The sequence below is a fragment of the Pieris napi genome, chromosome 23 (genome assembly GCF_905475465.1).
Source record: "Pieris napi chromosome 23, ilPieNapi1.2, whole genome shotgun sequence".
Lineage (NCBI taxonomy): Eukaryota > Metazoa > Arthropoda > Insecta > Lepidoptera > Pieridae > Pieris > Pieris napi.
The window spans coordinates 8,722,630-8,740,260 of NC_062256.1; the positions used below are offsets into that span (position 1 = coordinate 8,722,630).

General features: G+C 34.2%; 1 protein-coding gene across 1 annotated transcript in view; it reads right to left on the reverse strand.

Annotated features, from left to right (window-relative positions):
• The window catches only part of LOC125061213 (serine/threonine-protein phosphatase rdgC), a 142,926-nt gene that overhangs the window by 3,548 nt on the left and 121,747 nt on the right, over positions 1-17,631 (reverse strand). The window contains exons 11-13 of the mRNA XM_047666469.1: positions 7,014-7,199; positions 4,903-5,158; positions 1,469-1,617 (exon numbers count right to left, since the gene is read on the reverse strand). Coding sequence (XP_047522425.1) covers positions 1,469-1,617; positions 4,903-5,158; positions 7,014-7,199 — 591 coding nt within the window. The remainder of the gene's footprint in view (positions 1-1,468; positions 1,618-4,902; positions 5,159-7,013; positions 7,200-17,631) is intronic.

Consider the following 17,631-nt stretch of genomic DNA (forward strand, 5'->3'; position numbering starts at 1 on the left):
TACAATTTAACGTTTATTTGCTTATTTGTTTGAGATTTATGCCACATCATTATTCTAGTATCTTAAAAGTTATTACTAATGCGATAGAACGACACTATAATACCCACACCGATTACCTTACATAAAAGACATATTAAAATATATTTATATACCTAAAAATTATAACTAACTATATAGCAAGCAACTCTGAACTCAGCTAGTACAACAAATAGGTCTACCTCGATAGATTCTGTTTTATATTTGTATTGCTCGCGTAGGTGGCGCTAACCAAATTGTAATGTGCGCGCGGTACATTCAAAAGTTTAGACTTCCGCCTCATTCCGATTTTCAAAATTTCACATCTAAAAGTCAATGGCGCTACAACCTCCTAGATCTAGGCCTCATGTCATTTCTGGACACGTATCGTGATCATTTATCTTAATAGGCCAAAGTGTATCAGCTTTCTGTGCCTCACAATCGAATTTTTGGGTCGCATATCGGTTACCTCACCATGTTTTCACCATACTCTCTCTCTTTAATCGGCAGCTCATGTCTGAGCGTCGTGGTCAGCAACGAAGCATCTAGAATGGACTATCTGTTTCCAGCGGTGTCTGTCCAGCGCCTCTCTTATAACAGTGTACAGTTTTGAGGAAGATGAGTCTTTGACTTGATCGATCCATAGGTTGGTGAATGCCCACGTGATCTTATGCCTTCTGTGTTACCAACCAAGATCTTCAAGTTCTCATTGCCTCTGCGCACTGTATGGCCGAAAAAAGATGCGATTCGCTGTAGGCATAGACAGGCGAGTACGTATGCGGAGTTGGGTCAGGATCGATGTATTGGTACGTATCGCAGTCCACGGTTACACCACACTATCGAGTGTTTAATGCACACATAGACAGAGTGCATTGGTAGATTGGGGATTGACCCTACGATCTCAGGGATGAGAGTCGCACGCCAACACTTCACAATTTCAATATTTATATTATAGTCTATTTAAAATCTATACATATAAAAAGAAAATGGTGTTCGTTTGAGGCTCTTTCACGCTTAAACCACTGATCGTATCGACATGAAACTACCACCATTCGATATTTATGAACCATAGAATTTTTCCTAGATGGTTTATGGCTATTTATTTTTTTAATTCCAACGTTCCTTCATTTTTTTATTTCTGTTTTACTTTTATGAAAAATTTTCCCGCTAATAAAAACAAAAGAGGCTTCCTAGAACCGCAAAACGTCAACATCTGTTAAAAACTCGATTTTCGAAATATTTCAATTTTCTTAGCGGGAAGTTAAAAAGAAGAATAATAAAATTATGAAAAAAAATAAAATAATGAAACATAAAATTTATTTTAATTCGTCCAGCAAAGCGGGCGCGAAACGGCTAGTAGACTTATATTTCTTTGTTCGAATTTGTAGAGACTTCAAATCCTATTGAACCTAAATTTATCGTAAACGTTTTGGTATCATGAGTAAATACTTACATTAGCAGACAAATCAAATGTGTCCATGTATCTCACTCGTCTTGTCTCTGGATCGGTCCGCACAAGTTTATCTTTCAACATCCGCCACGGAAGTCCTAAATGCGTTGTCTCCTCCATTGCGGTGCACCAGTCGCTTATGGTTATGAAACCTATTAAATATGAAATAATATTAGGAAATAAATGTAAATATTACGCGCTACTCGATTGTGAGGAAGTTCTTCTGGCGCCTTCTATTCACACGTGTATATCCTTTATATAACATACTTTCATAAGTGTTTGATTGTCCTTAACATATGATTTTTGAGAGCATAAATAAAAATAATAATAGAAAAACTATTTATTCAACCCCATCACATTTTATTTCACATTAACTAAAAGACAGACAGGCATGACATTTATAACTAAAGAAACACACACACACACAGAAACACACACACACACACACACACACACATAAACACACTAAATAATAATAATAATCAAAAATGAAAAATAACAAAGAATTGTGAAAAGAAATAAGGTACATTTTAAGTGTGTAATGTGTGTGTGGTGTGGCCCTGGCTCAGCATTAGGCTGTGGAGCAGACTTGTTCCACAGCGCTGGTGTACTGCCAGAGACCAAAATAGTTAGTTTTCGCCTCAGACGTATAAAAAGAAAAAGAATTTTATATAATTACAGTAGAAAAAAATATAGTAAAGAAGACTTGGAAGATTTGTGTGTAAAAGTATATAGTAAATAAAAAATAACAATAATTGTTATTAAAAACTACTATAAGAAAAAGATAAATAAATATTTTTGTGCGGATTATAAACTAGAATTCGTAGGATTTGTGTAAATGTACTTTATAACTGCGACAAAAATTCTAAAAACTAAATTATAACTAAGATATACCTTTTAAGTAATGCCTAAGAATATTTACTAACAAGCTAACACGGCTTTAATAACGCAATTAATTGCCGACTAAGTATTATAAAAATGTTCTTTAAAATAATCGATATACTACGGTCACGTCAACTATGTAATTAACGACTTCAGGGATGAGAGTAGCACGCAGAAGCCTAGCCCAACAGTGTTTAAAATAACACTCAAATATTCTTTATTTTAATAAAGATACAACATTTTTAATTTCTCAACAAAGGTTGAACGTTATATAATCATAGACATTGTAGCTTTTAATTCTCTTACCTATTATTTTATTAAAAAGTTTCATAGAACGCATTGTTAAATTCTGTTCTATTTATATTATAAAGCTCAAAGGTAACTGGTAACAAAGCATTATGAACAAACAACAAGAAAATTGTTTACATACCAACTAGACTGTACATTAACGTTTTTAATATGAATTGATTACGGAAATCTGTTCTAATGCTGAAAATACTTTTCTAGTTTGGAATTTTTCAAGAGGTTCATGACAAAATTGGGAACCCTTTAATCCAGTATCTTTCAACGTGGGGCCCACTCCCCACAGGGGGGCAATTGGACTGTTAAGGTTGGCTATTCGAAAATTTCTTAAAATTATTTGGATTTGAATTTCAGTTTCATTATGTTTTGAAAAATGACTTACTGTGTCCTATAAACCTGTCACTTAACAAGAGTGTGAGTAAGAGTTTCTTAAGTGAACCATTAAATTTTTTTATTCTGAAAATTATTTATTTGAAGGAATAAGAATTTTAAAAACACTGCTTTAATTCGAGTTATAATCCATTGCAAGCATAAAAGATATCAAAGAGTGTATCGTAGCTTAATTTCATTCATTGACAACTCATTGGTGTAGTGGTTAGTACCCCTGACTGCGAATCCATGGGTCCCGGGTTCGATCCCCGGCTGAGACGAACATCGATGTGATGAGCATTTGGTGTTGTGCTTAGGTCTTGGGTGTTTAACAATGTATTTATATGTCTATCTATCTATAATATGTATGTATATCCGTTGCCTAGTACCCATAACACAAGCTTCACCAGCTTAGCATGGGACTAGGTCAATTGGTGTGGATTGTGTATAAAAAAAAAATCATAAAATTAAGGCAAAAATTTAGCTTAATCTACATAAGCTCTCTTCAAGTTAAATTCATAATATTCACGGATACTCTTATTAATGATAGCGAAATCCTTTGTCCTAAAGTTGATAAATGTTACAGAAATGTATTAAATAACGCGTGGGAGTGACAATTCAGATCGCCCCCATCACTGAAGGGGATTCTAAATTCAAAAGATCCACTTTGCGAGGACTTATCGCCTACCTTCAAATACAATTTATAAATTGAGATCGTAGCGATATTTTCTTCCAGATTATTTTAAGATTTTTTGTTTTTAAACTTGCGTCTTCGTACGTTAGGGTAATAGCGGCATTATGATGTGGTCAGATCAAAATTTTGTGTTCAGATTTTATTTGAACATTGTCCAACTGCTGACACGGCTCACGTGGCTATTCTATACTTTAATAGCTGCAGATGTTTTACACCGACAGCACTAAAATGGCGAAAAAGACGAATGTGTCAACTGAGACAACTCTCTGACTTATTTCTGTATGTTGCCAAAGGCGCCTGAGCTTCTTTGAGTCCTGTAAAGGTCCCGGAAAAATTATGATGACCGGTAGACCCGGCATCGTGTGTAATATTGTTGACATACGAAAAAATGCCGGAAGAAGCAGTAATAAAACCTCTCTTAAAATACACAATACAACCACTTGAAACGTACTAGCGTTTGAGTGCAATACTTGATAGGGTAATTAGATCTGAGTGGATTAACAACGATGAACATAACGAGGATGAAAATAATTGCAATTTCTAAAAAGTTTCAGATTTGAATTGAAAATAACGTTGCTATTTACAAAATAAATAAAAGTAACATTTGTACAGTGTAATAATTAAACAAAGTTCGTAATGTGTAAAAACGTTCATGCGTATTGTAAGTAATTTTGATTCATTAAATATTTTTTTTTATATAACAGGACGCAAACCAGCAGAAGGCTAAGTGGTTAAGTGATACCGCCGCCCATGGGCACTCGCGTGCAACGGTTTGCAAGTGCGTTGCCGGCCTTCAAAGAATTGCTTTGAAAGACCCTAAGTATTTCAAAAATAGCCTTTAATACCGTGACTTCGTCTGAGCAAGATTCAAGTAGTCTATTTTCTATTAAATAAACATGTATTTAAGAAATAAATAAAATTTTATACGACATAATATATGCTCTCGCAGACTTTAAACAATTAAATATATACATAAGTAAACTGTCTTGTTTCTCAATTAAAGAAGAAATCCCAATTAGTGCCTACAATACACTATTGAAGAATGTTATAAAAGTATTTCTTATTCGGTTAGCATAGTTTAATAACAAAGTTAATTAATATTAAGTTAAAATACCAGGACGAACTGTCATTTAGCATAAATTCAACTTAAAATCAAAATAATCAAGAGTAAATAAAACTTCAGACGTACCACAATTCTCCGGATCCATACTTCGGAAGGTGCCCTCCAACTGCCGTCGCGCCATCACAATATGACTATGAAGCTCACGCATAGCAGAGGATTCCACAAGTCCAACCCTCTGCCTGAATGTCAACCGCCGTGTGCGCGATACAGCCGCGGTGTATTGCACGAATTGTCGCTCCAAAGAATTGCCGCATAGCTTCAAATATGCGCCCTTGTTTGAACCTATCTCGTAATAGTTCGATGCTGAGAATATTGTTATTACCTGCAACAAATTATAATCTATAGGTCTGTCTTTGTGCCCAATTGTTAAACTAAACCAATGCCACTTTGTGCCCTATTGTTAAACTAAACCAATGCCACTTTGTGCCCAATTTTTAAACTAAACTAATGCCACTTTGTGCCCTATTGTTAAACTAAACCAATGCCACTTAGTGCCCAATTGTTAAACTAAACCAATGCCACTTTGTGCCCAATTGTTAAACTAAACTAATGTCACTTTGTGCCCAAATGTCAAACTAAACCAATGCCACATATTGCAGATGAGCAGATGGCTCCACAATAGTAGTGGTACACGGTAAATACTATAATGAAAACGCTTAAAACTCCTTGAAAATCTACCCGAATTAGCTTTGTATGACCAAAGTTTTGAGAGAGTTAAATGACGTGAGTGCCTCTGTGCTAAGGAATAACTTAAAAGTTAGAACCTGACAACAATAACGCAAACTAAATCTATTTTGTTGCGAGAATTTCATTTTAAAATAACTTATCTGACCTATTATTTTTTGAGGTAAAGATGAAATGTTTTTTTATATAACTCCGTAAGAAAAAAATATACAGTATGTCTCTTTCAGAAAAATCGTGTAAACAGTGTGATTAAATACATTGGTTATTTTTAAATAAAGCACTGGTTGAGACAATAAGTAAACCGTAATCCTTTTTCACCCTTCTCTCCATATCTTGTAGATATATATTATCATTACGTAAGTCCTACAACAATATTCCATTACCAGTACCAAATTATTTAAATTCTTTTCCACACAGCGAAACTTACACATTTATTAAAGCCACATGCGCTCCTGACCTTTCCTTTATAACTTGATTAGGGTGACTTGCTATTCATTCTATATATTGTGCGAAGGAAATGAAACAGACACATCAGACTATGTAGTTGTTTAATAAAGACCACAGGATAGAATACCAATGTCCATCGTTTAATCAAAGACAAATCAAAGTTCATCTTTGTGGAACAAATTATAGTGTACCTACTCGTATTAGTTTTAGACGGTAACAATAAAATAGTTTAATAAATGTAAATAAGCTGTTTAGTCATTGAGTTGCAATAAATGAAGAGAAGAGAGAAGACGTGTTTATCTTTAATTTAATATTATTGTGGTAGTTATTGAAAATGGAACCATAAGTGATCGAACATTTGGTCCTTCGAGCCGGATAAAGTAAAAGTGCAAAACAATAGTGAGCTGCATTCTTTAGATAAGGAATAAGTTTTTGTTGCATTGATTTTTCGTTTTCGCATTTAATTCCTTATTCAAGAATCATCATATATATATATATAGTCAGAGATGTAATAAAATGAAATGATGGCAACACCACGCATTATGATAGGCATGATAATGACATATTGACATATAACAGGTAAGATGTCAATGTGTCAAAGTCAATTTGTCAGTACGTAGAATCGATCGGATTCGATTGCTCTCTGGTTTCTGCGACATATACAAAAACAGTGGCGCTATAACCCTCTAGCTCTGGGCTCCTGTCTGTATATGTTTCGTGATCATTTGTTTTTCTCAAATTGGCACGTATGCCATCAGTCCTCTGTGCCTGACAATGACAATGTCTACATTAGAGGTCTAACACGCCAGTTACCTCGTGATGTTTTCCTTCTAGCAAGTGTTAAATGCGCACATAGACTGAAAGACCATCTATTGGTCCAGCCGGAGGAGAAAACTACACATCTCTGACATCATGATGATATGGGTTAAGGAAAAGTCTCGTTATAGATAAACATCAATGGATTGTCAAATGTCATCTGTCAAATGTTATAGTATAAATCGCTTAGATTTACTTTTTGACCCATTATGAATTAAAAATACGCTTACGTTTCCATCGTGCAGCAACTCGTATCCTCCTGGCTTGCATTCATGGCTCCGGACGATGAAGCTCAATTTATTCTTCTGCAGAAAACTGACCGTCACATCTGGACCGAAGTATGTCCCAGCACCGCGGAGAGCGTTGGCAACACACCCGCCCGTTGTTTGCGGATCCGACCACAAAATGTCGAACACCTAAAAGCCAAAACAAATATTAACTTGTGTATTTTGTTGGATTGATCCAATCTCTCCAAAAATCAACCTAGTACGAAATCAATTTCTTTTGTTTTTTTTTATCAGTATTATTAAGACAATCTATCGACATTACTATCAATATTAATTAAATGTAATATTTTTTTTAGACGGGCATGATGCTCATCTGATGTTAAGTGATACCGCCGCCCATACCGGTCTTCTATGAACCGGTACCGTATTTTCTGGGAGGACCCTTAGTCGAATTGGCAGCTGGTTCCAAATAATGGTGGTGCGCGACAATAACTCCCTTAGAAACGCTCAGTTGTGGAACGGTGGACGTCGAGGTGATATGGGTGGAATTTCGTATTCTACCTGGAAGTCCGATGCAAAGACGTACGTTCCTGAAATACCTTCCTCTAATACTTTCTAGATTTGGTCCAGGTATGTCCGACAAGGCCTACCCAACCCGACTTCACTATGCACGGTTGTCTTGTAAGTACATGCTAGTTATAGCCGCTTCTGATTCATCCGTTCTACATGGCCTAATCACTCACTTCCCTTTCACATCCTTGTCGTTAAATCCTCAACCATAAAAATTATACCTACCACAGATTTATGAAGCAAAATAAAATGTGAATATTTTAGGAAGGACTTAGGTTTTTAATAAAACCTAACGATGGACTTTGGTTGCTAATTGTTTTTTTGTTATATTCGAGTAAATCAATACCATTAACATAATTATAAACATAAACATGCTTATACGACCATATATGTATTTTTTTTTGACGTTCATAAGTGTATAATGTACATTGTGTTACCTACATGAATAAAAAGATTTTGTTTGTTTGTTTAGCACGTTTTTAAATATAATATAATGATTTCTTTTAAATATACGTAGTAATATTATGGAATATCAAATCGCGTGACAGTTATAAGTATGCGTATCATATCAAAGTATTTTATGGATTAAGATATATGCCTATAACGTAAGACGTACAAAATTATGTCTCGTATATATAATAACATTCATTATAATAAGGAAATGAAGGAATTGCTATTCACGAGAGTTGAAAAAAATCTTAGTAAGTAATTGCGTCTGCAGAAAACCTTTTTATCTTAGCTCCGGTTCAATTTAAGTAGGTACTATACAGGGTTATTGCTGATTCGGCGTATTCCCGTTAAGAGGTGATAGGGGATTTGTGATAATTTAAATCCAAAAGAGAACTTTGGAGTTATCATGTTTTATTTTACCTTTTTTCAAGTTTATTGTTAAAAGTATTAATTTAAATAATTTTTCTTATGACTTATGAAAACGATTAAACACTGGTTATTTATTACAACGATAATTACCGCTACAAATTTAAATATGCGAGACGAGGCTAGGCGTTTTTACAGTATTTAGCGTATTTAGACCATAAGTTTTAACTTCAATAATTGTAAATAACTAAGCTGTTATTAATATTAACTTAGCGATTAAAAAAGGTGGCAGAGAGCTTCAGTTCTTCGCCATTGACTTGCGAACTGCCCTGCGATTCTGTAACTCACTTTTCGAACTCACGCAGCGGTTTTCGCATCGGCGGTCGCTCTCAAATCAGTCGTGAAGCAGTCATTTCATGATTTGGCATTCTGATAAACAATAAACTACAAGCTCCCACCTTTACAGAATGTCAAATCATAAAATGACTGCTTCAAGACTGATTTAAGAGCGACCGCCGAAGCGAAAACCGCTGTGTGAGTTCGAAATGTGAGTTACAGAATCGCAGGGCAGGTAGTAAATGTAAATTGAGAATCAATTTAATATTTTCAGGTGACGTTCATAAGTGTACTTGTTTACTTATAAATAAAGTTATTTTGAGTTTAATGACAATTGCTATTGTAAATTACAGTGTCATACCTCGTCATAATATACATTATAAAGAAATTTAATTCATTAAATTAAGTCCAGGTGTTATTGCGACTAAATTAACGATTTTTAGGCTAAGGAAATAGAAAAACACCAAAGCTCATCAGCTAATACATATTTAATCACGCCCTTTATTCAATTAATAGGAGAATAAAAAGAGTGGCGAAGAGTTTATTGCCAGTTCTTCTCTTCCGGTCTACGCCCTTGATTTGAGAACTGTAAAAACAACTGTTTTTTTAGCTCTCCAACACTGCATAACAACTAGGAAGCAGGCGGGAATTCATTTACGATCTAAATATAAACTATTTATCACCTACAGAGCCTTAATACATATTTTGGCATGACTCTGAGGTTCTAAAAACTAACAGAAACAGCGCACGCTTCTTACAACTCTCAGTCACACTCTCAACTAGAATATACGCACACCCGCCCATTCACACTCATACATTTACTCGTTTTATACGACTAGTGTTTTAGATAAGACTTATTTTTCTTTTGTTTTAATCGTGCACCATGTACCACTAAATAATTGTAATCTAGTTACCCACAAGGGCCTCCTGATGTGGGTACTGGTGTCAGATCAATTTTTAACAACCATATTTCTATTATGTATTTCAATATTATCAACGCTTCGATTAATGGATGAAATAAATTCCGTTGAAAAGGTTAAAGTTTATAATGTGTATGTCTTTGCGACGATGTCGGCTGTCACTCCTAGAAGTTTCAAACTATTCAATCGTCAAGATAGGTACACACACTTTTCTTGGCCGGCGGCAGAAATTGGTACAACGTCGCCATTTTGAAATGTCAGACTGTAATTTTTTATTTTCTGTAATTTCTTCTTCTTCACTACATTATTTTACTATCTACCAACATTTAGTAAAAATCCAGCAAAAATGTATATATTTTTATTCCTTGCATTAATAAATACAATGGCAAAGTTTAAATTATCGAACGGTTTTGATTGCTAGGTATCATAAAAGATATTATATTAATAGTACAGGTAACAAAACCTATCATATCAGTTGTTCCTAAGTTTGTCTCACATTTATTTAAGCCTAGAACTCTATTTTCTAGATACTGTTAAATAACGAAATTTCAATAAATTATTAAGTTAGCCTGCATGACTTTAAATTATTCCCCTTATAATGGTTAAATTTTATTTACTGGCAATACTAATCATGACAGCGACGCTCTTACCGGCCAAGACGGTGTGGCACTGTACTGCCCGTTAACCGCATTATACTCGAACTGGTTAAATATTAAAGCAGTCACCTTACATTTAAGTAGATCATAACGTTTCATATCAACAATCTTCCATCATACGCTTTCTGGCTATAAACGAAACTTTTTCATTTCAGTAATGTCCGTTATCAAAGTTTTTATGGTTCACTTCGCATTAAAGGCAATCGTATCTCGAATATACGAGAGAGGAATTCAATATGATTCTCTTAAATAATCCACTATTTCATGCTTCATGTTCGCAATCATCTATTGTATTATATTTGGAGAATACTCTAACTGAAATGGCCCATCAAAAGAGAAATGCGTTCGTTTTAACGGCTAAATTTGTATTAAAATATGATTAGAGCGCTCTAACTCTCACATTTTAAACTGTTCAGATCGTTAACAAAGACGTTAACTTTAAATTTAATATTATATATTTTATTAGATTTTTTCCACATTTGGCTTAGTACTGTTAGAATAATCTATGTATTTTTATATATAAATAAATGTCAAACAGTCTGCTCCACAGCGTAATGCTGAACCAGGGCCAATAACAAACACAACACACACGTATTACACACATAAAAAGTACCTAGTTCTTTTAAAGAAAAAAAGTATTCCTTTTTTTATTTTTTGACTATTGTTATTTTGTGTGTTTCTATGTGTGTGTTTTGTTAGTAATAAATGTTACGTCTATGTCTGTCTGTGGCTGTGTCTGTGTCTATGTGCGCATGTAACATCGTGAGGAAACCGGCAAACCATATACTTGCCTTTGAGATTAACTTATGATTATGAAACCGAGACAGAAATATGAGGCCAAGACCTATAAAGGCCACTGATTTATTTGATTTCAAATAAGTTTAATATTATTAAAATGTTGGGTGTCAGACTTTGCGAAGTCCCGTTGCAGAATGTAACTTTGAGTGCTAAGGAGGCGATCCTACTATTGTACGGACGCGTAGCACGAAGAATTTCGTACAATGACCTTTGGGCCTACTGCCAGTGGTTAAAAACATTTTTTTTATAAGTACGAATATTTAAAACGTTAGTTTAGAATTTGAGTTAGCTTTGTTAATAAGATCATCGACTTAATATAGGTAAGTACCCAAGGATAGCTTTTTACCCGACTGCGCCAGAAGGAGGGTTATGTTTTTCGAGTGTATGTATGTATAATACTTTGGCACGCTCTGCAGCCTGAACGGCTTGATGGATTTTCGATGGGTGTCGTTAGATTCGTATATACTGTGATAGTGACACTGGGTATATCATAACAGCAAATAAAGTCAACGACCAAACACACAAACTTAACCTCAAAAACGAAACTACACACGAGCGTATCCCAGCACGGAATGTTCTTTTATTTCAGGGTTAAAAAAAAGAATTACTACTCATAACAAAACAAACCAAAGTACATGTGCACCACCACAAGTCTTTATGGTTATGACTACAAGGTTTACAATCTCTGAATACGGCGGTCACTGCATCTGTGTGAGCGCAACGGCAATATGTTTATGCGCGAGCGACAAAGACATAAGATGAGGGGTCTGTGTACGAAATTCTTCGTGCTCCGCGTCCGTACTATAGTCAGGGTATGGGTCTACGAGATACTCATTGTAGCCCAATAGTCGTAGCACCGTAGCCTTCTCACAACATAAACTTATAGTATACTCACAGCCGCTTATTTACTAATATAAATAAGTAAATAAATTCATCATACAATTCAAGCAATAATGTTTTTGATCATTTATCGCTGCAAAGTTACACAAATCTTTATCTATTAATTGTGATTAAAAAGCTACCAAAACGTAATAATAATGAATTACATTTATAAGTTATAGATAAGTGATGACTGTAAGTACCGCTCCGAATGCTACACAAAGTTTTTAATTCAAGCAGTGTAGTTCAAATTGCTACGTAACTACAATTAATTCAACAGACCATAAAAGATATACATATGTTAAAAAACTAAAAAAACGTGTTAGAAGTTATCTTCTTTGGCGTAACAAGATCAAAATCTTTTTAAATTTTATTCTACGTTTGTAGAAAAACCATCACTAATATTAGAGAAAACTAAAAGGTTGACTATAGCTAACTTCAGGGTGTCGATTTTTTGTGACGGTGTCTGCGCATCGTAAAAATTTACTCTCATCATTTTTCCCTAACGCGCCAAAAGAAGTATAACTTCAATAATAGATAAACCCTAGCTGACCCGGCAAACGTTTGTTTTTCCATGTTTTCTAGGAAACATTTTTTAGTTCAATAAAAATAACTATCTACTATAATAAAAAAATAGGGGTTAATCGTAGAGGGGTGAAAATTAAGGGTTGTATGTATTTTAGTATGCTGTATCATAAATAATTAAAGCTCCTTTATTTGTTTAAAAGGTAAATGACAAATGTCATTATGGAATATGGTCATTCAAAATTGTTGATCTTCGAACTTCACTCATATTCTATTTATTTTTACTTGTAGATTGTCTTATTCCTATCTCGCTCGCGCACGCTATAGTCACACTAACAATTATTTTGTGTCACAGGTGCGCGCGCATCGTAAAATTTCACTCTCATCAATTTTTCATAACGCGCCTAAAGAAGTATAACTTCAAAAAAATTATGCATAAAATATAAAAAATGTTTTTGGGGACACCCCTTATCACTAAGGGGTTTGAAAGGTAGATAGTAGCCAATTCTCAGACTTACTGAATATGCATAAATAATTTTATAAGAATCGGTCGAGCCGTTTCGGAGGAGTATGGGAACGAACATTGTGACACGAGAAATTTATATATTAGATTTAGAGATTACAAATACTTCACATAAGTAAATGTAAACGCCCTTTGGGTGTCGCTCCAATTTCGTTTACTTCATAGAAAATGTTAATTAGCGTAAGTAATTATCGTATAATTACAGTTACCGTAGGTGACTTGATCACGCACCAAGTTTTTCTCTAAAACATTTTCAAGTAAAACGAAGTACGAGTAGCTAGCCTTGTTAACACTCGCTCATACAGTTAAGGAAATTGGTATGAAACCCAAAACGTCGATAGGTTGTGTCAAGGCTGAACCTACTTAGAAAAAACAAATGACTACGAAACAGATAGAGAAACCTGCGCAGTGTTTTTGTCGAAGAAAAGGGAAGCAAATGAGACCGATTTAGAAAGAGTGATAAGGGTGAATTACCTAATAGACATTCTATTTTTAAAATAAGAATTCGTAAAGAGAATTTATGAAATACTAGCTGGCCTGGCGAACATCGTACCGCCTAACAGTCGATTCTTTATTTTTTTTAAATGCTTATTCTGCTATTCACACCGGTCTAGCTTGTAAGATAAAAAAAAGAAAGTTGATAAGACAACAAATACATTATGTCAGAAAATTAAAATTTACCTTCCCGGAACCCCTCCACTAACACTTGAACTTTATGATATGGTATTAAAGTTCAAATTAACTTTTAAGTATTATTACGAATATTTTGTATGGGAAAATAGAAAAGTGTTGTTTTTCACTCAATTTTTTTAATTTTTTCTCTCCGTAAGAACCATCCTCGTAATTCAAGGAATATTATAAAAAAAGAATCAGACAAATCGGTCAAGCGGTTTTCATGTTATGTCGTGACAACGGAAAACGGGTTTCATTTTTATATATATAATTAGTATTTTATATTATATGCAAATAATTTATTGAAATATCAAATGACGAATTGTACAATAAAATGCCACGTGTTTATTATCGCAGAAATAATTTAATTATTATTATTTGTAGTTTCGACACTTAATACTTTATTAACAATTAAATTCAATAAATTCCTAACATATCTTCCTTTTTCCATCCCTCTAAGTCTCGGAAATCTAAAGCTGCCAAAGAAGTTTCACTTCTGACATGTGTACTTTGTATGCACGCACTTTTATTTCTATAAAACGGTAAAAATCTAAAATCTTGGAAGGAAGTATGTTATGTTAATAGGTTTAATATTACCTTATCAAGCGTTATTAAGATACACTATCAGCACTCCCAATTAAGGAAGCACTTCTGGAAGGAGCTAGGCTGGCTCAATTAGCCAGGACTTTACGCACAACGGACCAAATGATAGTGCAGAAATTGAATCCACACGGGACAATCCTACAAGGGAGCACTATATAACTATAGCGGCACTTCCGTATCGTTTTCATTTATTATGTTACTATATTGACGAGTAAATAACAGGTTTGTGACAAGCACTCATGCCCGGGATACACAAGGCGAGTTGCAGTAGTAAGCTAGGATAGCAGGCTAGTACTGTCTTGGCTTGGAACATGCTAGTTCTGTTAACAGGAGGCTAGGATTATTTTAAGATAGTTTAGAAGACTATTACAGTGACTGAGGTGACCACACGTCCAAAATAAGCATTCCAAAAAAAACAATTTTCTACTGAATGAGTTACTTCGTAAAACTGTGCCAATTCGCACTAGACGAACTAGAAGAAGAGTTACAAAAACGGGTTTGGACAAGTCCGTGGATTTTAAGAAGAGATGAACGTCGACGTCAATGAGTCATCTGCTTTACTATTGAGAGAATTTCACAATGAAGATTTAGAAGAGAATAAGAGTAGTTTGCGAATGACGCCTGATTTGTTTGATATTCTGTTGAGTAAATTAATATCCATAGTTAGTTTGCGCATCTTAAAATCTTAAGAAATTAAACAAAACAATTAAATTTTAAAACAAAATGAAAATGGATTTTAAAGTGAAAGGGGACGTTCGTTTATCAGAATGCTCAATCTGGACATCGGTGAGTTTTGGCCAAAACACTTTCTCTGGAAAGGAGGGACAAATGTAATGATGCCTGTGGTAACTAGAGGGCACACGAAATTTAAATTTTGTTAAAAGGTTGGGGCAATTAACCTGTTAGGTATCTTAATTGCAAACGACATATCATTTATATCTGACGATTCTCCAACTTCTTAAACTGCGCTGGCCTGGTTTCGTATGTTGGCAACTCTTTTTTCGAAATGCCATACAAAAAACATGTGCGTCGCATAATGCGGCCTTTATACATGTATTCTAGTGAGTGTATAACAAACTCAGTAGGAAATGGAAGCGAAAATACTTTATTAAAATGTGAACAAGTGTCGCAATTTTCCGCCTTATCGCAAATAATAACACGATAATTACTGTGTTATAAGCGAGCAATTATCCTCAATCAAGGAGCTGTGCCCCATTTTGCCAGAAACGCCTCTTAATTTCATTTTGTTTATAATTTTCATTTTAACGCGCTTTTATTGATGAGCGACATTCATTACTGAGTTAGCGTTCTCTTAATTACATATCTATAGGACTGAAATCTTAATTAAAGGATTTAGAGTCAGCCACTTGTGCCTGATGGTTAAATAATACCACTGCCGTTCTAACTCCATTTATTTATATTTATTTATTCTCACTTCGTTGCATTAATTTTCATTTTAAAGCGCTATTATTGATGAGTGACATTCATTACTGAGTTAGCGTTCTCTTAATTACATATCTATAGGACTGAAATCTTAATTAAAGGATTTAGAGTCAGCCACTTGTGCCTGATGGTTAAATAATACCACTGCCGTTCTAACTCCATTTATTTATATTTATTTATTCTCACTTCGTTGCATTAATTTTCATTTTAAAGCGCTATTATTGATGAGTGACATTCATTACTGAGTTAGCGTTCTCTTAATTACATATCTATAGGACTGAAATCTTAATTAAAGGATTTAGAGTCAGCCACTTGTGCCTGATGGTTAAATAATACCACTGCCGTTCTAACTCCATTTATTTATATTTATTTATTCTCACTTCGTTGCATTAATTTTCATTTTAAAGCGCTATTATTGATGAGTGACATTCATTACTGAGTTAGCGTTCTCTTAATTACATATCTATAGGACTGAAATCTTAATTAAAGGATTTAGAGTCAGCCACTTGTGCCTGATGGTTAAATAATACCACTGCCGTTCTAACTCCATTTATTTTATATTTATTTATTCTCACTTCGTTGCATTAATTTTCATTTTAAAGCGCTATTATTGATGAGTGACATTCATTACTGAGTTAGCGTTCTCTTAATTACATATCCATAGGACTGAACTCATTAAGGGAGTTTGGAGTCAGCCTTTTGTGCCAGACAAGTGACGGTTAAAGGTATGCTGGTTTCCCGACAATGCTTTTTTATCCGTACAAGCGTGTTAAAAGCGCAAATTGACCGAAAGTGAACCTGAAACGCATGCTGAAGCCACTAGACCAACGCTGCTTTAGCACAATGCACCTCTTAGACTCTTATGTTATGTAACTGGTATATTCTACTGAAGTAAGGGATTGGTAAATAACATAAATAAGTCCTTTTTACCATCCAACACAATGGACTAAAGCACTAATACATTCTACAGCGACGATATAATTTGTCATAAAATGTACGATGAAAACTATGTCATCTTACTAATCTATATATATATAGATTATATATATATATCTAAGGAAAACATATTTTCCTATACAAACTCTTTTTATGTTTTATTTTTCTTCTTTGCCGTCTGATCGACGATGTTTTATTTGCCACTTGCCATAATAGATGTTTTAATTTTTTCTTTATATTATTTTATTTTATATAACCTAGAATATAGGCTTTAAATGTTGTTTCTTTTCTATTCACCGGTGAGTGAATAATTTGTAAATATATATTTTTTTTGTAAATAAAACTTTTGTATTCACAGAGAAACGCAGTTGCGCCTTATTTATCCCCAGTACTCATATAAGCGATAGATACCATTATATATATATATATATATATATATATAAATGTTGTTGGTTTGTGTACGCTTCAAAAACTCAAAAAGTTTTGAAATTTTAGCATGAAATATAATCCGCATCAAGGATTGATTTATCTATTTTTTAATTAAACTTACATAAAATGTTTTCTTAACCATTAAATCACAATGCGCCACAGCGAAGCTTGGCAGGGAATAGCTAGTATATAATATACTTTTTAATTATAGAACAAGGGTCAAAGTCAGCGTAGAGAGTGGGCAGTTAAGTCATCTGACGTTAAGTGATACCGTTGCCCACTCTCAGTGCCAGAGGGCTCGGGAATTTTTTGCCAGCCCTTTAAGAATTAATACGCCCTTTTCTTGAAGGACTCTTTGGAGGATGGAGGAAGGAGGATTAGTTTGAAGTTATGAAACGCTGGAATTTAAAAAAAGGTTTATAAATAAATAACAAAACTTTATTACAATCACGCGATTCAAATGAATCACCAAGTGATTAGATATTATACATTAACGCCCTTATCATGTCCCAAGA